General features: G+C 44.0%; 1 protein-coding gene across 2 annotated transcripts in view; it reads left to right on the top strand.

Moving 5' to 3' along the window:
- Positions 1-2,066: 2,066 nt before the first annotated feature.
- Positions 2,067-22,627, top strand: part of TSPAN14 (tetraspanin 14) — a 42,609-nt gene continuing 22,048 nt past the window's right edge. For both annotated transcript variants that reach the window (XM_084289801.1, XM_084289802.1), the window contains exons 1-2: positions 2,067-2,405; positions 16,448-16,545. In XM_084289801.1, coding sequence (XP_084145927.1) covers positions 16,465-16,545 — 81 coding nt within the window. In that variant the 5' untranslated portion in view covers positions 2,067-2,405; positions 16,448-16,464. The remainder of the gene's footprint in view (positions 2,406-16,447; positions 16,546-22,627) is intronic.

The following is a 22,627-nucleotide window of genomic DNA, read 5'->3' as shown; positions in this document are numbered from 1 at the left end:
TTCTCATCTCTTATGCTGGCAGCATACTGGAGCTGTCTGCCTTGGCTCTGGATGTCACCAGAGATGTGGCTCAGTGCTCTGCAAGGTGACTGGAACAGCTTCTGAGGTGAGGAAAGGATCTCTTCTACCTCTTTTCATTACCCGATAATCCAATGACCCTTTCTAGTTCCTCTTCTTCACCTAGATCATCCCTAACATTCAGGTAATTCTTCTAGCATTTTCTCTCAGCTTTATCTGTCAATTCCTTTTTACTTTGATTTCTAAAATCCTTGAACAAGCTTGGGGAAGCCTGCAAGCAGTAGAGACTATAGCGAAGCTGCTATCATTTAACAATCTTTAAGTACCATCTGTAGAATTAAAGATGCCTTTCTCCAGTCCCAGATGGGATCCCTGAAATGGTATCTACCTGAGGGACAGAGGATAGCTGAGCCCGGCTGTGGCCCTGGAAGGGTTCAGCCTTCCATGCCTTTGGCATAAGCCAGCATTCACAATGCCTGTATCTAAGACATTCACAAATGCAATCTCTTGCCTTTGTGAGAATCTAAGTTTTGAAGACACAATCAAAACCTTTGTATTTACATTTCTTTGAATAACTGCATGTAGAAGGTGAGAAGGAATCTTGGCGATGCCACCAGAGGTGCACCTGCACTTAGGTTTCAGACAGGTGTGTGTGTGACAGGAGCTGCGCATCTACAGCTTTTTAACTCTAGCATGGTTTTGGTTCTTGGCCTTGGCCTTGCATAGATGAGAAGAGCCAAACTCACTCCATTTATTCACTCAAATCTTCCTTTTGGTGTTTAGCTGAACACTTGGTGAGATTGCTGTCATCTCTGTGAGGAGCACTTGTTGCTGATCCAGGGGAATAATTAAGTCTTGAACTCCAAGTCCTGAGGCAGATTAAGAAGTGTAGAGAATATGAGAAAGCCTGTATTAGTGCCTCTGGCATTGAGCTACCCCCATTAGCCTCACCTTATTGCACACCAATGTATTTTCATAGTTTGTGAAGCACTGAGGAAAATAGTTTTGCTCTATCTGTGAGGAAGAGAACGAAGGTGACTTTTCCTTCTGTTAAGGAATTCTTAAGGCACGGAGGAGAAGTGTATGGAAGTTAGCATCTAAGCTAGAAACTGTGGTACAAAGAGCTGCCCCAGAGGAAAGCCTAGGTTTTCTGTCTGTGTCCTGGGCCTTGTGGCTCTTATTCAGCGTATGCCCTCCATCACATGCAGCCTGCTTCCCGAAACCCTTTTACAAAGCAGGCCTTACTGCCTTTGATCTATGCAGGAGGCCAGGACCACCTTTCTCCCTTTATTTGGGAGGGCAGGGAGGCCAAGATGCAAAACGCAGATGGGGACAAGAAAAGCTGAGGCAGCCATCAGGTAACAGCAATGCCCAGGGACTGCTCCACACGAGGACCGATTTGGAGGGCTGACCGGTGGCCAGATCTGGCCCGGGGAGGCAGGCAGCCGATGGATGAGGCAGGATATTTCCCCATCTTCCAGGTGGCAACTGCCTCAGGTGAGAGCTCTCGCTTGCTCACCACAGGGGTTTAAAAACCATGAGTCAGCCACTCCTTCCCCTCACGCCTGCCTTCCTGGGGCCTCATCAGAGAAGCTTAAAAACCCCGGGATGCTTGAGGACTCAAAATACTCTTTGGGGTAGCTTTATTTGTTTATTTTTCCTTCAACTTCTGGTTTTCTAGGTAGCGCTCGGGTTGTGCTTCTAGGGTTCTGCCCTGAAATTGTTTCACGCTCGCTGTGGTTACGAAAGCCTGAGGAGAGCGTGGTGGAAGCGAGGCCGCCCCTTGCAGCGACCTGCCCCGGCCCGCCACCGAGCTCACGGTTTCTTGAACATCTTCCGCAGGGCGGCCCCGCGGCCATCTCGGTTAAAAAACTGTCTAAAATAATGATATTTGTTATTATCAAGCTGACAGCGCCGGGCTTCCTCCAGCGGGGCTCTGAGGGGCGGCCGCTAGGGCGGGGCGGAGCCGCGCCGCTCGCAGCCCCCGCCCGGCCTCGGGGGTTGTCGCAGGGGGCGCCTGAACCGGGGCTCCCCCGGCGGCTGGGGAGAGGGCACGGATCCGCCTGGAGGCCGGTGGGAGCCCGGGACAGCGGCGGGCCCGCAGGCGGAGGGGCCGGCTTCCTTTGTGTGGAGGGCGGCTGCGTGTGCGAGGAGCAGGCGTGGCCTGGCAGCGCATTTCCGCGCTGCCTCGGTCACCGGGAACCGGCGGCGAGTGGGGCGGCTCGGGGCGGCTCCGCCGAGCGGCTCCCGTGGCGGTGGCTGGGCAGCGTCTGGAGGCGGCTCCGCGCCGTGCCCATGGACTAGGCAGCGGCACCCCAGAGCTCGCCGGCCGCCGCCTCGCCCTCCTCCCAACTTGGCGAAACTTGGCGAGCAGGCTGCTGCCCCGGGTGAGTCCCGACCCCCGGCCGGGGCGGCGTGCGGGCTGCACATCTGCTCTCTCCCTAATCCCCTTTTCCCATTAAAACTGCGGCGTTTCGGAGCGCGAGTGGGGACGAGGGGCTCGCAGCCCCCCGGCAGCGGGCAGCCATTTCGGGCGTGCTCCAGGCGCCGCGGCGGGGGCTCGGGAGGGAGGGAGGGAGGGAGGAGGAGGAGGAGGAGGCAGGCTTCCTCGGGGAGCCGGCGTGAAGTTGTTTCTGCGGCGAGGTGCCGCCGGGGATCGTAGGGCCGGGTCCGGATCCAGGCCCGCCCGACTTTCCCCTTGGCCTTGGGCCGCCCGCCGGGCGAGCGGCTGCCGGGCGACTCCCCGCGGCGCTGCAGGTGAGGCCCGCGGCGCGCCCAAGATGGTGGGCGGCGAGCCCCGCTGCACGGGCCGCCCCGCGGCCACCGAGCTCCCCGCCGAGCCGCCTCGGGCTTCTGCTCCGGGGTGCTTCTGCTGCAGAGCGCTGCCGACGAGCTGCCACGCTATGCGTGGCTTGTGTGGACTTACATCTCTCTGTGTACGAACCTCATCTTTTTAGGGGACACACGGGTCTTCTGCGTTCCCCTGCCTCTGTAGGGAGGGGGTTTAAGTTGGGTTGGAGGCGGCTCGGAGAGATGCAGTGAGCAAACCCCGTGGTGTTGTACCTGACTGGCTACCGCTGGCCGTTTTCCGTGTGTGCAACAAACGAGAAATTTTACGCTTTCAAAGTGTCTGCAGCAGGCTGTTAAGTACATGGCGAACTTCACCTCCTGTACTCAGTTTGTACTGAAGGCGGTTCCGTTTGGAGCCTTTCTGAGTAGTAACAATAATAATTAAAAAATAATAATTTAAAGGTAAGATAAGTTACTTGTGTTGGTTTTTCCCTTTCATTGGTAGGCCTTCAAAGGTGGTGGTGGTGAGGCTATTTTAAGATAGCTGGCAGGATCAGATTTTTCCAGTACTGCTTTTTTTTTTTTCCTCCTTCTCCAAGGGGGCATGAAACTTGTGACCTGGAGCTTTGGATAAAATGCAAGGAAACCAGCTCTTTGAGGATGGAAATACAGAGTATATATTTTTCATAAATGCTCAGTGGGTTGCTGATTTCCTTTCCAGCTATCTCCATCAGTGAGTTAGGCGCATGACTTCCTGAGCAACTTTATACAAACAATAAATGTGTGAGACTTCAAATACTGAGGTGGGGATGGTGTTTAAGATAGTACTGCTATCTGCTTGACAGGGAAAGGAGAGGTCAGGTGGGAGTTTGGGTCTGTTCCCTGGTATGAAGTAGGAGTGAGCTCGGTGGGAGGAAACTAGTTCACAGCTTTTGTGTATTTTTTAAACAAATACAGAATATATGTTCTTCAAATGGTGTTCTGTATCCTATGGCTAATGACGCTGCAAGAAAGTACTTCTAGGGTACGATGTTCTTTTAGCTCTGTTCTTGGGGGAACAAAAAATGTGATGTTCTCTATCCTTAAAAGACTTTCATGTTCAAAATCATAGTGCCACTGAAACAGCAATTTTTAGGAATAGTTTCCCAAAAGATTGGAAATGCATCTGTTGAAAAGTAAGTTGCATGCTAGTTCTTTGTTGTTGATGGTCTCACTCATGGGTTGGCAAGGCCTTGCTAAAGGGTAAGGTCTAGAACTAAACCCAAGTCATTGAAAGCTGGTGTTCTTTGTCTGATCTATGCTCTGAGATTTTGGAGAAAACAAAAAAAAAAACACTTGGGTGGGGTATGGTGAAATATGTGAGCTTCAGACATGAGACAAAGGAGACTCTTATGCCCAGCTCACATGTGATTCAAGAATGTTTTTACTTGTGGGCTTTTTGTGCCATGCTGCTTTGCACTGTGGCTTCCTGGGTCAAAATGTCCCATTTCTGGTAGAAGAGGCCTCTGTGCTCTTGTACTTTGGCATCCATGGTATATTTTCAAGGCTACTAACAGTCCAGTTCACAAAATCTATGAATGTACTATGGTTGTTGAGTCCCTTTGTTAAGCTTTCCCATTGTACGTGCAATAAATCAAATGCACAAACAAGAGGTTTCTTTATTTTGGCATAAATATTGGAGAATTCAGCTGTGGGAACAGCAGCTGAAGAAATTGAGGAACAGTTCTCTTCCAGGTGGCTCTTGATAACTCCAAAGGAAGTGTCTTTCTCCCTGGTATTACACAAACAGAAAATGTAGGGCTCTTCTGGAGCTGTAGTAATGTTGTGTTGCTGGAGGGTACTGCTGCAGCCTTCCAGTCCCAGCGCTGCTCGGGCAGCAGCAGTGTCCTTGTCCTTTGTCCTTTGGCTCATGCTCAGACAAAAGCATCCAGTCAAGGAAAGGTTTAAATCAATGTGGGAGATCTTCAGAGTAAAGCAGATTGAGGTTTGTTTTGTGGGGGTTTTAAAGTTTTATAGTCTGGACTTCCCCCCAAAATAACTGAAATCTGATTTTAGCCTAGCAAATCTTCCCTCAGGAAAAGGAGGGAGGAGAAAACATGTTGTGTTGTAGGTTCACACAACTTCATTTTGAAACAGCCACTATGTAATTAAATATAATTGAAGGTCTTGTGTTTTAGTTTTTTTGCATTGTAAAACAGCTTCTCTGGATGACTGAACAAAACCTGTCTTCAGTGTGGTCAGTGAGATGAAAAATTGTTGTTGGGTTAATTCTGCTATTTTAGGCATGTCACAGGTGGGGATTACAGAGGAAGGATTTAACCTGCAGAAAATAGTGATCCTCAAATATTGATGGGATAAGGGATTCCACTGTTTGCAGTTGAAACTACTGACTTGAATGACCAGGCTTTTGCTGACCTTGTTTGCACAGATCTTGGAAATGAAGCCTTCTTTGAAAGAAGATTGTGAAAGACTGGACAGAACACTGCTTCCCAAGTTCTGTTATCACCTATTGCAGCAGACTTGGAGCAAAGGAAAATAAAATGTGCTGAATGCAAGAGGAAATGTCCTATGTGGCTCAAATTGTGCCTCAGCCCTTGTTTGGAAGTGAGGACCAGCACTTGTTCTGCCACAGTGTTTCCCGTTTCTCTCCCTTTTGGGGAGCAAAGAAGCAGTAGTTTTTTCCTTTATAGTAAACCTCATACATGGTATGTGTGGATTTCTGTTCTTATCTGGAATGTCATCTTATGTATTTTCTTAGAGCTATTTCTGCGTACCTGTCTTTACAGCAGTCTGTGCAACATCTGGAAGTCCTGGGGCTGTCTCCTTTGTGAACCTGAATGTCCAAGGCGAAGGCGTAGGGCCTTGCTATCTCATTCTGTGGGGTAGGCACACATTTACCAGATTTCCCTGGTATTGCAAGGAGCTGTGTGCTCTCAGTCTAGAGATTGAACAGGAGTCTTCATTGTGAAAACCTGTGCTGAAGCCTATGGCTGGAGTTGAAGCTCTTCTTCGGTGCTAACAGGTTCAGGTGCTTGCTGAGCATGTGTGAATGTGAGCTTTTGGCTTTCATGTGTTTTTAATTTGGCTTGATTGTTTCAGACAAGTTGGTAGTGTAGAAAACTGATTTGTTCCTGTGACACAAAAGCCCTTTCCAGCAGTCTTTTCCCTGTTTTAAAGGTTTTTGTCTTGTTGCCCAAAGATTAAATACTTGATATTTGTATCTGTCTGGAAAGTATTCTCTAATTGCATCTGCAGGAAGCAGGGTGAAGCACGGTGTTTAGAGGCAGCTGAATGATGAAAATTTTATTATGTCAAGAAATGTTCTGTGTAGCAAGAGTTGTCTGCTCTTGCTCTGGGATATAAAATCGGTGCTGTGGTAGGTATTCTGACAGCTGGGAACCCCTGGAACAGAGAGTGTAGGGAGCAGCCTCAAGTAACTTACATCTGAAGGAAGACATCATAGCTGTTGGACTTCGGTCTCTTACATGACAGCAGGCTTCTGATTGCCAGGATAAGGAGCTCATGGCCTTGATACTCATTTCCCCCTCCCCCCCCCCCCCCCCCCCCCCCCCAACAATTTGTTATTGAACAGTACTCAGGGAAGTGCTCGGTGTTATGTGGAAAATGAACACAGCGGTAAAGCTATATATGACACAGGGCACAAAGCAGAAGAGCTGCTCACCCTGCCTGTGATTTCAGTGTGTCTGCATGGCCAGCATGTAGAGGAAGAAAGCTCACTTAAAAAGTTGTGTGGTTTGAAATTGATGGATGGGGAATTAGCGAGACGGCTCCCAGAAGAGCGTGAGGTGACTTTGCAAGGTGTACACTGCAGTGAGACTGTGAAGGGTACGTGGACAAAGTGGTCACAGCAGTGATCCGCTTCTGCAGGGTGGGAGGGAGTTCAACTGCAAGACTTGTCCAGCTGGGACAAATGGGAAGGGAAGGTGTCTTTAGCTCTTCTTCTTTTTCTTCTGGGCCGGGCTGCTTGTGTAAGAAGCAGCGCTGTCAGCATGTTAAGATGGCAGTTTCCTGTGTTCTTACTTTTTTTTTTTTTCTTTCCCCCCCTAGAGGTATGCTTACTCCTTTGATTAAAGGCCCAGGTGAGGCTGTTGTGTCTCACTTCTGCACCTTCTCATTGTGCCGGTGCCTTTGCTATTTGCTGCTTGCAGAGACTGAAGTCTGGGCGTGACGGAGCGCCGACAGCATCGCTGCGTAGCCTCTGCTGCCGTGATCTCTACTACACCATGTTGTTCTTGGCCAGCCCCTCACGAGGTGGAGAGCTTGTTTTTCCTCCTTCCCCTGGGGAGGACGCGAGTCTTCCAGCAAACAATTGACAGTTTCTCATGACCCGTGTAAGCACCGGCTACTGGGGGAAGGGCTGGAGCATTTCAAGCCCTGGCTTAGCAGCCTGGAGCAGCTTTGGTCTTTCTTCTTACTCCTTGCCTTGTGGTAGCGTGTGCAGGGTGCTATGCAAACCTATTTGCCACATCTCCTGAAGCATTTGCTTCTTTGGGCTGAGCCACGTGGTCTCCTGAAGAGCTGACGGTGGTTAGGCTGAGGAGGTGTTTGAATGTTGTTTTGTCACTTCTCTAATGTTTTCCTGCATTGCACGGTAGAGGTTTGCATGCTAGTCCTGTTCTGAAAGTTACACAAGTGCCTTTCTTTCCCAGAAAGTCAGTTGGTAGGTGGAACAATTACCGTACCGTTGTTGAGCTGTCTGCGTGGCCACAAAGTGCTATTTTTTCTTGTGCTCCCCAAGCCCGTGATCATCCTGGTTGGCACATAAAAACAAAGTTCTCCTGAGTGTGGGCTGAATGCAGCTCGTGTGCCACGCAGGGAGGGCAACGACAGTCAGTGAGCTTTGCATGAATGGGCTGCAAGTGCAGGTAGGGTGGATCCTATGGTGCTGGGAGGCTGTATCAGGAGCACCTGTTCCTCCTGGATTTGAAAGTGGGAGCCCTGTTACTTATGGGGGGTGGAAAGGGAGAAAAATTGACTCTTCAGTGGCTTCAGCTCCACATCATGTGTCTGACATGGACACAGCATTGCTTAAGCAGAACAAACGGTGAGTGTAACTAGTATCATATAGATAGTTGTGTTCACTTCTCTGCAAGCTCATGGCTTTCTGAGGTCGTTTAAATTGTTAAAATATATAGGGACATTGAGTATAAAGGCTAAGAATATGATGCAGACATGAACAGGCTGTGTGTTATACCCAAAGCAAGGCATACTTTTAGGAATAAAAAAAATGACATGGTAGTCATTCCTTTACTGTGTATTACTATAATCAGTCTCCCGTTTTTCTCTGTGGGGGAGGAAAAAAAAAAAAAGAAAATGAAGGGATATCCTCTTTGGCTGAAATGTAACAGGAGACTAGAACAAGTGGCATTCCTGGGAGAAGTAGAGGAAAGCCACAATATGTTTAAAAGTTTAGGATGTTGTCCTCTGAAGAAAGAGCAGATGTGTCAGCAAAGCAAGTTGGCGGCTTCCTGTTTTTTTTTCCAAGCTGTGATGTGTGATATAAAGTGGTATAGCAAGTGGAGGACCCGTTCTGTTCTTGAAGCCCAGTGGTCTGCATGGAGGCATGGGAAGGAGCAGATGGTGTCTGTGGAATACTTTCTACTGTTGGATAACTAAATATAAAGAAAATTATTCCCCATGCTGGCAGTTCTGGCTCCCCAAAGAAAATGCTTGCTTTGCAAGACTCCAAAACCTTCTGTTGCAAGGGAAGGGGAAAAAAAATCAAATTATATGGTTGTTTTAATTTGAGACTGAGTTTTGCCCTGCTACTGTTAATGTTATAGGGAGTGGATATGTGTCTGCTCTCAGGAAAGGTGGGAGAAAGCAGCTGAGGGGTTTTGGTCAGCTAAGGTTGTTCTGGCTACTTGTTCTGACAGGCTTTGCTCCCCGAAGTGCACAAACGCCTGGTCAGAATGAGTGACACGCTTGTGTGTTTCCCAGCATCTGAGCTTTCTGTGAAGTGAAAAAGGCAACCATAGCTTGTGGTTTGTTTCTAAATGCTAGAGTTACAACACGTAGGCAAGCTTCTATTCTGGAGAAACTGTGTAATAGTTTTACTGTATTTTTTCTTGGGGAAGAAAGATTATTCCAGACACTTCCAAGGGGTTAATGAGCCATTCATTGAGCTGTAAGTGTCTAGTGTAGATTTAATTTTTCCTAGTAATCAGTCTGAGTTTTAACTTTTGTGAATGTGGATTATTCCATAGTGCTTTAGAAGATAAGGTCAGTGCAGCCTACATCTTACACTCTTGCTGTTGTTTGCAATTCTCAAATATTAATAGAGCCTGACAGCTTATGAAATGATCATGAAATGAGCTTATGAAATGAACTTTCTCCTGCCTGTGTTCAGAAAACCAGTGACTTTTGGACTCATTTTACTTGTGATGTTTCTTTCTCTTTCTGCTTCCCCTGCTGTCTCTTGCTTTAAGTCAGCATACAGAATAGATGCTTTATGTGCATTCAGCTCCTCTGAGCAGATTGCTCCTCAGCGGGGTCAGAGGTGCCGCTGTAGTTGGTGTTCCTTGTCAAGGGCTGCTGAATGTTGGAGCAGACAGTTTGTATCTGTTCACTTACTACTGCAGCGAACCTGAAGTCAGCAGAGCAGAAATACCATAAACCTGGTGAAATTCAGTACATGGCTGAGTCAAGTTGTGCCTCTGTCTCCTCAGTGTCAGTAGAAAATATTTGCAGATTGAATCTTCACAGTCACTGCTTGTGTTCTGTGGTAGTGTTAGTTCTCATTCTGACTAGGGCTTCGTTTTTGGTGATGAAAAACTGAAATTTCTGGAGCTGCTTTTGTGTGTGTGTGTGTGGTTTGTTTTTTTAGAAATACTGGTAGCTTTTGTAGCTAAGTAGGAAAAAAGACTTCACTAGTGTGTGAGCAGGACCAGCTGACTGTATCTCTTGGTAGCTTCTGTGTGAAGAGTTGTGGGAAGTGATTGTTACAAGTGCTCTTGTCCTCCCTTCGTGGTCTTTGATTGCTGCAGGAGTGACTGCTGATTGTGTGCTCTCTTCAAGTCTTCCTTTCCTGTATTTTTGTTAGGTTAAGAAAATAAGTAGATCTAATATCCTGTGAGTAATAGCTTGAATGGTTCCCTGAATTGCAGTTGTGGTGCTTTTATGCCAAAGATTTGGTGGCTTTTTAGTCAAATGGGCAGTTCGGAAGAGGTTATCAGATTATATTCCTTAATGCTTGTGTATATTTTCAGAATTCAAGGTGTCTGTATTCCGAATGTTAGTCTGAGTTCAGAGTACTTTCACATGGTATTTCTGATTCAGCTTGTCTGCATGAAAGCATCTGGTTTCGCCATAAGCAGGTGCATAATGTCAGTGGTCTGCAGAACTTCTGTGGGGCTCTTCTGAATTGCTGCTGCTTTGTTTTGGGTTTGGGAGCACTGATAGCTGTTCCTTGCAAGTTTTCTTAAGTTGCAGTTTGTGCTGCAGTGAGTAAAGCCTGGTCACTGAAAGCTGAAGCTCTTCCCATCTTAGAGGGGATTGGGTCAGTTCTGAGGATTGTTGTGGAGTATATGTTGGAACAAGTTGGGCCAGAAATACTCTTCAAACAGTGTGAGGACTTTGACTCTCCAGCATACTACAGAAGTAAGAGCCCCAAAAGATGATGTTTTGAGAAATCTGTCTGGCTTTGGTTGTATTTTCCATTAACTTCAAAGATTTGTTTTGGCCATTATTTCTCTATTAAGAAAGGAGGGATAGAGAGGGATAACCTATTAGTCATGTCTGCCTTGCATAATGAGTCTTTCAGGTTAAAAAATTAAAAAAAAACAAACAAACAAACAAAAAAACCACACCTTTTGTTGAATAATCTTCAGGTTTCTTCTAAGAATGAGCAGATGTTTCTCTGCTCTTTTGGGTTGCAGCGGAAATAAATATACCCTTATATACCCTTGCTCCTTAAGAGAAATGTGTATTTCTTTAGAGGCCCTTGTAAGAGTTCCTCGGAAACAAAATTACTAAATAAAGATGACACAGCCTTGCAGAGTTCTTGAATCATCAAAGTGCTGCTATCTCCCATTCCAGAGATGGTTTAGCCTGTGTAAGAGCTGTAAATTCAATCACTTTTTTTCTTTTTGTTCCCCAAGCTCAGTCCTTACACATGAAGACTTGACACCCAGCACCTGCTACTGTACTGATCATGGTGACTCACTGTGGTCAATTTCTCTGGGGATGTGGAAAGAGCAGTCTGTAGGTGTTTCCTGGTTGTGCCCTTTTCAGAAAGGCCCAAAGAAAGCCTGAGCTGCTCCTGCTCAGGGACATGTCCATCTTTCCACTTCACTCACAAGCATGCACGCCAACAAACAAACAACCCAACCACAGAAGACTATTAAGTGAGCACCTCCAAGAGAATGATGCTTATTTTTAATAACAGTGACCTGAATGAATGAAGTAATGTTTTTGTTAGGGTGTTGGTGTTGATGGCATAGTGGAGTTAACCAGGCACACCTAAAGAAGCAATAGGCCAACGTGCATTTCTTGCTGTATGGTAAAAAATTCTTCCCACTCCTCTGCTGTGCTGTGCTTGTGTCCATTTCCTTCACCAGGTTCATGTGGACCCAATACTTTGTATTGGTGGATGATGGCTGGGGAGGGAACAACCAGCAAAATTATTTTTTTTTCCTCATGCCTCACTTCTGTACAGTGTCCCCCAGCTTCATCCATTTCCATGCGTTAGCCTCGTGTCGTGTTGTCTGTGATATTCGTGTAGAGAGCACTGCAGTGGTACCGAATTACCTTGGGCACACTCAGGAGCTGGTGCTGCTTCTGGCCTCCCAGCATTGTCCTTGTGCTGCCACCTGACTGTCTGCACTGCTGGCATCCGTGTGACTCTAGCGAGGTGGGTTGAGAGGCTCAAGTCTGCTTTCTCAGCATGTTTGACAAAATTGCGGGGTTGACTTGCTGGTCCCCTTCTGTTGAGTAGGATGAGGAGTGGCTGTGGATTGCACGATGGGACAGGGAAGGAGGAATTGGTGCGGTGGCAGCGCTGGCTTTAACTGGAACATGAGCGTGGCTTAGGTCTGCTTGGTAAAGCTATAATGCCTCCTGAGGTTCAGAAGAGTTTGTGGACCTAGGCTTAGAGATGCATATTAGTGTTCCAGTTTTTGCCTGTTCTACATTGGTATCTTATCTTTGAGGATTTCCTTGCATATCCACAGGAGATTGGTTAATACATCACAGCTTTGTTTTGTAAGGGTTAAAGTCTATAGACTGTATCACTGCTACAGTATTTGGAAAGTAAGAGTGGAAGAGTGGGTGTAGAAATGCTTTTCAAATGGCAGCATTCACTTGATGAACGACAACTTCTTTTCTTTGTTAAAGCTGAAAACAAAGTTATAAATTCTACCAAAGCAGCTGTGCTCTATATTTAATTTTAGAAATTCCTGTTGCTATGAGTGTGTGATAACTGCCAGCTGAGACACTGTGACTTTGTCAGAAATGCAGTAGAGAAAGTGACTAGTCAGTGCTGCCTACAGGCTGCCTGAAGCTTCCCAATGTTTTGTAGCATCACTAACCATAGTTATGCAGCCTGTGATGCAAAGTACATGAAGTACAGAGGTAGCAGATTTTTGTCTGATAACAGATCCTTCCTACGCTAGGACTCATGACTGTTTTTAGTATAAACATGGGAAAGGTGGCTGTGTGGCTTTGAGTGGGTTGTTTGGCCTCTTTATATGTAGGGTTGGGGAAAAAAACAGTCAAACATACCTACACTTCAGATGTCACATGTCAGAATGTCAGTCCCACACCAGTAGGGACCATACTTCTCCGTATAGCATTTGGTGGTCTGTCAAGAAGAACCAAAGGCTCCCGATGTGGATTAGCAAATGCAGTAAGTCAAATCTGCTTTCAATATAGGTATTTCAGGAGGAAACATCTGTCTCAGGAACCATGTGCTGTTGTAGGACAGCTTCTTGCAACAAAGAACCCATGCTGGTTGTACCGGACCCCTGCCATTTCAGAGCATGAATAAAAATAAAGAGCAAATAAAAAATCACTTTCCTTTTTCATCCTGTGACAGTCCTATGATGGGTATGGCTGGGGCGCCTCCCCAGTTGTATGGGGAAATGCAGAGAGATGTGTTACAAGTTGTTGGTCAGTGATGACTTAAGCAGGCAACAGTGCTTATCAGTAAGGACACTTCTGACGCTCCTGGTGCTGAGTTTCTCTGCAGCTGGAACTTGAATAATTGGATGCAAATCTGTGTTGAAGAGGGCAACCTAACAAAGTAAGACCAGACTGCGCTTGTATTTTGGTTCCTGAATTGCTATGCTTGCTTTTCTGCTTCAGATTGCACCTTCAGGCTCTTAGTCTGTGTAACTGAACCCTGTTTTTAAGGAATGTAGTGATGTGAGACACTTCGCTGTGTGTTGTATGCTGTGTGATGTGTGCTGGGGCAAACGGAGACTTGAACATGGCTCAGATTAGTGAGGTTCTGCTGCTTTGTCCTAGCATCTTATCTTCTCCCTCTTTTCCCCAGATCTATCACACTTGCTGACTAGTTCAAGTGTATGAACCTAGATTGTTAAAATATGAGTTGCCATTTAGAGCTAGAGATGTAGCTATGTACTTAGTCTAAGGGATTCAAAGCTGGGAAAATCAACTGGTTGCTCCTTCTCTAGTGTTCTCTCAGTAGCACGCTTAGAAAAGCATGCTAGGAAAGTTGTGTCCAGCAGGCTTTCTTTGTAATGTCTTGTAATTGTAAGATGCATAAATGCTGCCTGTGAAGCTGGATGGGATGAAAATGTCAGCAACTGAAGTTGAAGTAGGGCGTGAGGAAATGGAACTGTCTATATCTTAAGAATGTGTTGCAAAACTAAGCTTATGCGTGTGACTGGGTTACATTTAGAGAAGTAATTTCCAGTTATTGCCCGTACTGCCATAAAGTAGCACTTCCATTATTGAAGTGCAAAGGTTGTGTGTGTTTGCTGGTGTGTCTGTAGTTATTGGGCTCTTGTTATAAATGAACTGTGACCATACAAACTAGTAATAGGATGAGTTTTTGGATGGCAAAACTTGTCAGTGTTTGATTAAAACTGAATGGGATTCAACTTTTGTACTATCGAAATAATGAGCTAAGGTTCTAATGGTGAATATTCATACCCTAGCATGAGAAATTTTGCAAATATTGTTTCTGTGAGAATGTGCAATACATCCTTTAATCTTTCTGCTGTTTCTCTGTAACCAGCTTAGTAGTTTATTTTGCACATACAGTCTCTTTATTAGAGCTATTCACGGCAAAAAGTTTCAGTTCTTATTTAAACTCAGTTTTATTCCATCTCATATGGAGGTTTCTCAACTTTTCATAGTAGCTTTTAAGCAAGCTTTCTTCACTAGTGCTCCATTTTAAAAGGCTGCATCAAGTACATAATGATATAAAAACATGGTGATACTGAAATTCTATTCATCTACATTTGTGCTTGTGTTTCTTAACAATAACAAACTGATAAGCTTTTGAGGATGTTGCTGTTAAAGAGCATGCACCTCAGGATAATTGAGCTCTTGCTTCTCTTTGGTGAGGTTGCCAGGCAGTCATCCTGAGTGCTGGACAAGTGCTCCTCTGCCCAGTGCAATGCACTTCTGGTAGCATGCATATTTCTGCATTCATGTGACATTCGTTTCAACCAAGAGAAGTTTTGTGCCTTAACCAAAGTGTTTCAAACTTGGAGTTTTCTATGAAAGAGAGAGCAGAGTATTTTGTTGCTGAAGGGTCTTTCAAGATGCTGTCTAGAATTGCCTGTGGATGTGTCTAAAACAAACCGCATAGGTATCATCTTAAAGCTTATTTAGGTGATGTCTGGCTTTATTATATATAAATTAATCAATTTCCAATCAAGTGGATCAGTGTAACTAGTATAACACCTGCCAGTTTTCAGTAGGATCTGAAAATTTATCTACATGCAGTTGTCTTGGGTTGGAAAAAGCAGAAATTGTCTGCAAATCTTTCAGTCTTACTTGCTGTATGAGGTCACCTGACTTTCCAGTTATTTTTTTCCCGTAACTTTGTAAAAGTATGGAGTGTTTACTGAAATGTTCTCTTTAGATTTTCTGCACTGTTTCTGCATTTCTGATAACTATCTCATGGTTAGTCTGCCGAGAAACTTTCTGGATGGTGATAAAAAGGAGGTGAACGTGTCTGGACCATGCAGGGACTTGGTTTGGTTGCAGGTGGAAGCCAAGCCAGGGACAGGGAGAACTCTGGAAGGAAAATCAAAGCCTACCTGGGATCCTTGTGCGTAGTTTCCTGGGTGGAAGATGTCTGTCATGTGTCCTATCTGTGTATGTGTGGCTTTAGCTTCGGGGAAAGGCTTAAGGCAAGATTTGAAATGCCTGTCATGAGACTTCAAAAACAAGTTTTTCCAAGATGACACTGATAGTAGTAATTCATGGTTGTCCTGGAAAATGATCACTAGTGTACTTACAATAAAGAACGTACGGGTATTTGTTCCTCTCCCTGCTCTTTTGGGGTGTGTGTGTGTGGTCTTTTTTTTTTTTTTAAAACACCCAGTTACAGATTGCTTTCTAAAAGAGATGTATTTGCCTTCCTATAACTATGGCTGCAGTGGTGATCTGCAGCTAACCATTCCATGGCACTTTTTCAGACTTTGCAGGCTAGGCTTAGTTTTTGCATGCTGTCTGTAGATGCCCAGGTCAGCATAGTCCTTGAAGTCTGTTTCTTAGCGATGAGGTGTTTGGAAAATTCTCTCTGCTTGCTTCTGTTGCAGGCATTTCCTAAATGTTTTCCTCCCGTAAGACATTTGTCTCAAGTGCATGGAGGGTTGAAATCTGGAGCTGCTGCATGGGGTCAGTTGTAGGCAGCGTTTGTTGCGTGGTCAGTTCTCTGAAACTTGGCTGGGTGGGTGAGTGCTTTGTCTTTCCAGCTTTCATCTTAAGAGCTTGTCCTCTGTTTTTCTATACATGGCATTTCTGCAGAAGTGGGTTAGCTACAACATGAAAAGCTTTATTTAGTTCTCTGAACAATTTTGTTTGAGCAACAATTGCAATTGAACCTTATCTCTCTCACATATAACGAAACATGAAAACAGAACTCTGCAGAGCAGATCAGCTGTCTGATGGTGTGGCTTTTCTTAAGAATAAAACCTCTTGTGGTGTATTGTTTTGATAAAGAAACATTAAAATATGGAAAGGAGTAAAACTCCCTGTTGTATTTAGCACCAAAGACATTTAAGTTTTCCAGGTAACCACTTGGAACAGATTACTAGCTCTGGGGTGTTGGATGTAAAATCCACAGGGTGTGTTTAGACTTTTTGCGAAAGTCCAGGCAGCTGTCTGTGTAAATACAACGGCTTTGAGGGAGTGAGAAAGCTGATGTGGATCTTAGGGTAGTTATATAGCCAGTTTCCTTTTTGGGTGTCCCTCCCTGTTACCATGTTAGTGCACTTAAAGAAGATAAAGTTATTAAGCAATAAATACTTAGAAGGAGTTTGGGGTACGCGGAAGTTTGTGAGCTGACTTCAAACGTACTTCTGAGTGACATGTGGTACAGGTTACAATAGTCCTATGTTAACAGAGTGAAAGATCTGGAAAAAATTCCTTGTTCTTAAAATCTTTGACTGATTCTTTCAATTTTTTTTCTTCTATGCAGGCGCTGTGTTATAGAAGATGCACTATTACCGATATTCTAATGCAGAGGTTAGCTGTTGGTACAAATACCTGCTCTTCAGCTACAACATTATCTTCTGGGTGAGTACAAAATGTAGAAACAAATAGTTCGGGGGTACCTCAATTTCATCTGTGCTTCCATTCAAAATGTGTCTAAATCTTTAACTGAAACCAGGTAGCTGATCTATAGTGTGTGTCCCTGGTGTTCTGAAGTTGCAGAAGCCTATCCCATGTCCAAAAGTCATTATTACTGAAAATTATATGGATACTAATTTCTCAGTCTTCCTCCTCTCCTACCATTAGATGGAAGATAAATGAGTGAAGGAGAGATAATAGTCTTTTTTATGCAGAAGGGAAAGATCTGCTTTAAGGATTTGTCAAAAGAAAGTAGTCTCAGTTGTTGCTGACAGGGCCTCTGTCCTTTGGATGATGGAGGCCACTAAATACTGGTTGTGTGTTTGGGTGAAGGTTAAATCTGTCCTTAAGTGCACTTACGTGGCATGTTAGGTTGCTTCCCTTTTTAATATAAGTGTCTTCAAATATATCTCTTCATATCTTCTTTGATCTTTGTGTTGGAGTGTTGCAGCTATAAGTACAGTTTGCAGAAGAGAAGGAAGGAGTTGCCGGCTGTTAACACATTTCTGGGGCTTTAGAATGTAATCAGGATCTTGAAGGTTATGCTTCCAGGATAGCAAAGCTGTCTGATGCCATCTTTAAATACTTGATTAGGGACTAGCTTGCCTATAATGTTTGTTTACTGTTAATTCAAAGAATGCAAAATCAGATGTGTGGATTTAGATGAGTATGATGGTCAAGATGACCAAAGCACCTACCTTAGGAAAGGCAGCTCTTCAAAGGTCAGTATATAGCCTTGCATTAGAAATAGTATTCTTTGAGGGGTTGTGAGGCCAAAGGTACTGATCAATTGAACCTTTTAATTCTTTTCAGAATGTGTAGGTCAGGTATTAGGAGCTCACACCTGAAGTAATGGAAGCTTAAGTCATGGTAAGGCATAGGTAGTCATGATGAAGTGCAGGTACAGGGACTTTGCCCAATGCTAGCAGCTTGGGTTAATGTTTTCATTCAGAGCTGAAATGCTTGTATAGTCTGCATAGTCTTCTCTAAATACTTCTATTTTTTTTCGAAGCAAGTAGGGTCAGATAGTAGGAATCAAAGAATGGTATGTGGTTGAAACATCTTGTTTAAGTTGAGTAAAAATTGTTTCGTTTCATCCTGACTCATCTGAGATCAGTACTTGTGCTAGAGTAGACTATATAAATCTGATTTTTTTTGTCACTGTTCATCAAACCACCCCATCTTCCTAGACCCTAAAGTTAAGGATTTAGATAGTTACTACTAAATCTATCTGTATTAACTTCAGAGGGAAAAGTCTGAATGTAAGCTACAGACAACAGAATCTTGTTCATACTTGTCAATAATGACTCGGTGGTTTGCTTGATTAACCCACAAAGTTCTGGTAAACTGGATTAGCATTTCTGTGCATTTTGGCTGCTTTGGTAGTATATAAAGAATGAGCCTTTTTGAAATATGAGTATGTGATGGGCAAAACTCTGAGTTAATTTAGAATCATAGAAAAGTCTAGTTTGAATGGATCTTCTGGAGATCATCTGACTCAGTCTTCTGTTCAAAGCAAGATCCTTAGTGTAGGGGATCACTGCTCAAAGAGGAAAGCCAGGAATCTTGTGAGCTTCTTAATCATGAATTTTCTGCTGTCTTTAGTCATCCTAATAAAAATGTTAGAGGGCTAGGTTAATTCTGAGACTGAAATGTCTGGATGCTGTTGGAAACCACAGAACTCTGCTACTGTCACAACTAGCTTACTAGTGCACTGTTTTAACATGATACTGGAGCATTAAGCCCTAGGGGCTTGCGTGGCTAACAGGGCAGAAGAGGTGTGAGGTGTTGCTTGTCCACAGTATTGCCGTAGAGCAAATGTTTGAACATAAGCGATATTTTTTCCCCTATCATTTGAGTACTTTTATCATAGCTTCCTGTGTCATAACTTAAGTCCTCATGCCACCAGCTCTGTACTTACTTTTCATCTTATATAGTACAACTCCCATGTACCTGTAGCAGAATGCTGTATGAGAAATAGTATTTCTTAGGCTGTGTTCTTTGAAGTTCTGGTTTTCAGAGAAATCACTGTGTTACTGAAGGGATGCTCTTACACAGATAGTGAGAGATGTGTGAAATGGACAGAGTATTTTTTTTTTGTTGTCCCCAAATGTATTAAGATTGTGCTAGACCTATTCCTTTCTAGCAAATAAATAATGAAGTACTGCGTGGGTAAACAGTCTTTAAAGAGCTAAAATTATTTTGTCTTTATTGGGAATGCTATCAGTCATTTGTCTCTGCTTTTTTTTTTTTTTTTTGCAAGAATTCATTTTTTCATTTCCTGAGGAGTTCTCAAGTTTTTGAATATTGATTGTATTCTCATGAAATTAATGATGAAAGTCTAAGGATTTTTGCTTTCCATAGAGAATCTTTTTAAGAGATGCAAAAATGTTGAGAACTTGAAGTACAGTTCATGGGTTTCCGATGATTTTTGTTTTTGCTGGAAGAATTGTTCTTCTGCAGGTGTTAGTAGTTTTGGTAGTTTGCTCAGTGAATGGTCTAAAGCTTCTGCTGAAAAGTTATCATCAGGCTGACCTGGTAGATTATGTGTAACTACAACTCTTTTGGCAAGTGTGGCAGCTATAGTTGTAGAACAGGCTATGTAAAAACATTGAGTGGGAGGGTAGGCACTCTTATAAGCAAGTGCATGAATCTTAGCCAATGCAGTAGTTCAAGAGTCTATGACATCAAGCTGGCTGAGATGGAGAGTCTAGCAATGCATTTAATTGGACAAATCAGTGCTGTGTAGAAGAACAAAGTAAATAAGCTTCTATGTGCCTTAAAAGAAGAGTGGGCTAAAAAAAAATCAGAAGGGAAATGTAACTATGTTAAAATCAGCATTTAAGGAGGCAGTGCTATTTCTGATCAAGATTTTTTGATTTGCAGGACAGGTGCATGGGCACTCATGGGTAAACTGCTCAAATCTACCTGCTGGAATGAGAAATGTGAATGCTCCAGCAGGTGGGCTGTTAAAGTTGCATGCTGTGGATGCAGCACAGCTGCACTGGATCAGGTGCACAGCTGGGCCCAGGAGCCCTGCTGAATCCAGTGCCTCAGGCTGGGGCTGAAAGAGGTGGTCCAACCTTTCCTCTGACAGATGGTTTGTTTCTACAAACTGGAGTTGGATTTGGAAATTGATCCCAAAGTCAGCTCTTGTTTGGCTACGTTATTTTTAAGTCCTGTCATTTCCATGTGAGTTTTTTTTTTTTCCTCAGAATGAGGGTGGCCACTAACGGGCATGAGAGATGACACCTTGGCTATGTGGACAGCCTTTTTGCCCATTTGAGTTGTTTTCAGAGATATGATGCTAGCTAATCTACATGTAAATATAGATAAACTGTGTTTGTCTTTCTGTTGTGCTTACTAAAGATGCAGTACTTCTGTTGTTACCTTCCCTGCTGTATCTCAGAATAAAAGTGAACTTGGTGAACTTCAAAATATGTGGTGTCTTAGTTTACAGGATATGTAGACTTCTCCATGGGTGACTGGTTTTCTTCAGTTTGTCATGTTTCAAATTCATTTCATATGATGAGTGGAAAAATACCGAACTTAAAGGGGCAGATATGATTCTGTTACAATATTTTAATAATGGCAAGCTCACTGCTTTGTCATCCTTTAGAAATCTGTATTTGAAAGTGTGTTTTTTTTTTTTTTTTTCCATGTGCACAACTTGAGAGTAGAGCCTTAGTTCCGATGGTCTTGAGTTGTCTGACTGGCTTCCAGAATCATTTCTCTGTGCTTTGTGCTTTGCTTTTCCTTCTAAGAAAGGGAGTGGAAGTCACTGGGAGGCTTGGTCTTGGACATGAGTTTAATGTGCAGTTCCTTTGTTTTCTTGGTTTTTAATCATGCTAATAAGATCAAACTTCTCCAAATACACTCCTTTGAGTAGTGTTGAGGCAGGATTGCAGCCCTGCAGTGGATGCTCAGAAGTTTTGGTGAAACCACCCTATGGCATGCAGCAAGGCCAGACCTCCTGCTGAGCTTCAAAGCTGCTTTCGGCGCCCCCCTTCTTCCTGCTCAGTAGCTTCATTTGGTATATTGAAATTAAAAGATTGCAGTGCTGTGAGAGAGGAAGGGCCTGGCTCTGGCACCTTGCCGCACTGAGTCATTCTGCAAAGGGAGCCTGAGTTGTGCTGTGGGAGCCCAGAGGAGTCAGCGGGGCGGGTGGGGCCCTGCCTTGTGCAGCACTGCTCTGAGCCTTTGGCTTTTGCTTTAGAAGGCCTCTGGAGTAAAAGGAAGTGCCTTAGTTGCTTTTCTGTCTGCAGTTGAAGGCTTTTTGGGGCAGCCCAAGAATTATACGTTGGCCAGGATGTGGCTATTTGAGTGAAGGGTTATATGTGGTTTTGTCTTCTGAAGCCTTTTAGGCTGTGTGTAAACTGATTGCCCCTCTAATGAATTGAGGGGAGAGAGTGAAATAGGTTTCAGTTGCTGTCATCTTGATTTTATCTTCTAATTCTCTGTAGCTTTGTTTCTGGTTCGTAAGGGTTTTGGGTAGGGGAGAATTAAAAGTTTTCACTTGTACTATAGGTGACTTGTAGGGGCCTTGTGCTGAACGTGAAGATGATGGGCAAAAAAAAACCTCTTAAGCTTGAAATTATTTTCCAGAGTTTATTTTCGGAAAGTAATAGAACAACTAAGCTACTATCAGGGTTTCTTGGCTTTTGCAGCTTATGTTGTATTTCATGAATACCTAAAACAGCAGGGTTGTGCCAGGAAGAGGAAAGAATCCACCATCAGGTTGTTTCCTGACCCCAAGAGGAAAAGTCTGGAAAGAGACAAGGATAGGAAGGAAGGAAAGGCTGTAGGCTGCAGATTAGTCTGGTGTGGGTGGAGCTATGATGACAAATACTATTGGCCAGGGGCTGGAGAGAGTGTTTTTCTTAAGAGTAACATTTTATGCGTGCTGAAACTGAATTCAATGGGAATACATTCCAATAACTTCTAACTGGACCTTGAAACAGGCTGACATGGTTTGTGTGCAAGGGTCCTACTGCAGGAGCTGTGTTCAGCTACAACCTCAATAGGAGAAACAAACCAGGTGCTAAGTTCTCTGTTTGTAGGTGATCCTCATAGCATAGTTAAAGGAATTCAAAGGGTGCTTGGGAACAGGTAGTGTTTAAGCGAAGTGGTTGTCTGTCTGGTGCTTGGGATCTGGCATCAGTATCCTAACTCTTGTGAGTAGAGCTTAAAGCTCAGTGTGGTGTGTTCATGCTCTGGATTTTTTCAGTTCTAAAGCAGGAAATGATCAAGCACTGGCTGCTAGTTTAGTTTCCTGTTCAAAGGGGTACAGTTGAGCTGCTTTGTGTATGTTTCCATCCAACCTTTTATGCGTCATATCTCATAAGTGACTCAATGACACAGAAGTGAGTTGGGTAGTCCAGTCATTTTTCTTGCTTAAAAGTTATTCAGATCCTAGTGAAAGGCAAACTTTTACATGCTTCTCTTTTGAACTAGCTGGCTTGCTCACTCTCCCCCAGGAGCACTTTCAGTTAGCATTGCTGCTTCTCAGCTGCCTGATTTCCCACTCTTGTGGCCAGCTCAGTGAGCTGATGAAGGTTAAAACTCTTCTTTCAGTTCAAGCTGGATCTGTTCCCTTGTCTGCCCCACAGCAGTCACTTGAATGCCTCCTTGTGCAAGAATAGCAGGGAGGATATCTTCCTCGAGCTAATTTTCTGTAGAGTTCCATTCTGAGTATACCCGATGGTGCTTTTTTTATTGCCATGGTCTTTAGATCAGTTTTCAGTGAGATACTTTAAGTACCTTGCACGTGGCACTTAAAGCAAAGAAATCTCACTTGGGTAAATAACCACTGTTTTACAAAGACAACCTATCTGCAAGTAAGTAATCTCACCTATAAATATAGAAGCTGGTGTCTTTGTTCCTCTGGCAAAATGTTATACTTGACTGCTCTTTGCTAAGTTTGCTGAAGGAACTCTTTGTACTTCGGCTGCTTCCCATGAGAGTTCTGAATCACATCTTAGTTGGACTGAGTTTTAGATTTATCAGTGTTAATTCTGTGAGACCAAGC

The sequence above is a fragment of the Netta rufina genome (genome assembly GCF_964035555.1).
Source record: "Netta rufina genome assembly, chromosome: 7".
Classification (NCBI taxonomy): Eukaryota; Metazoa; Chordata; class Aves; order Anseriformes; family Anatidae; genus Netta; species Netta rufina.
Note: the sequence above shows the minus strand (reverse complement) of the source record. Positions and strands in the feature narration are given on the sequence as shown.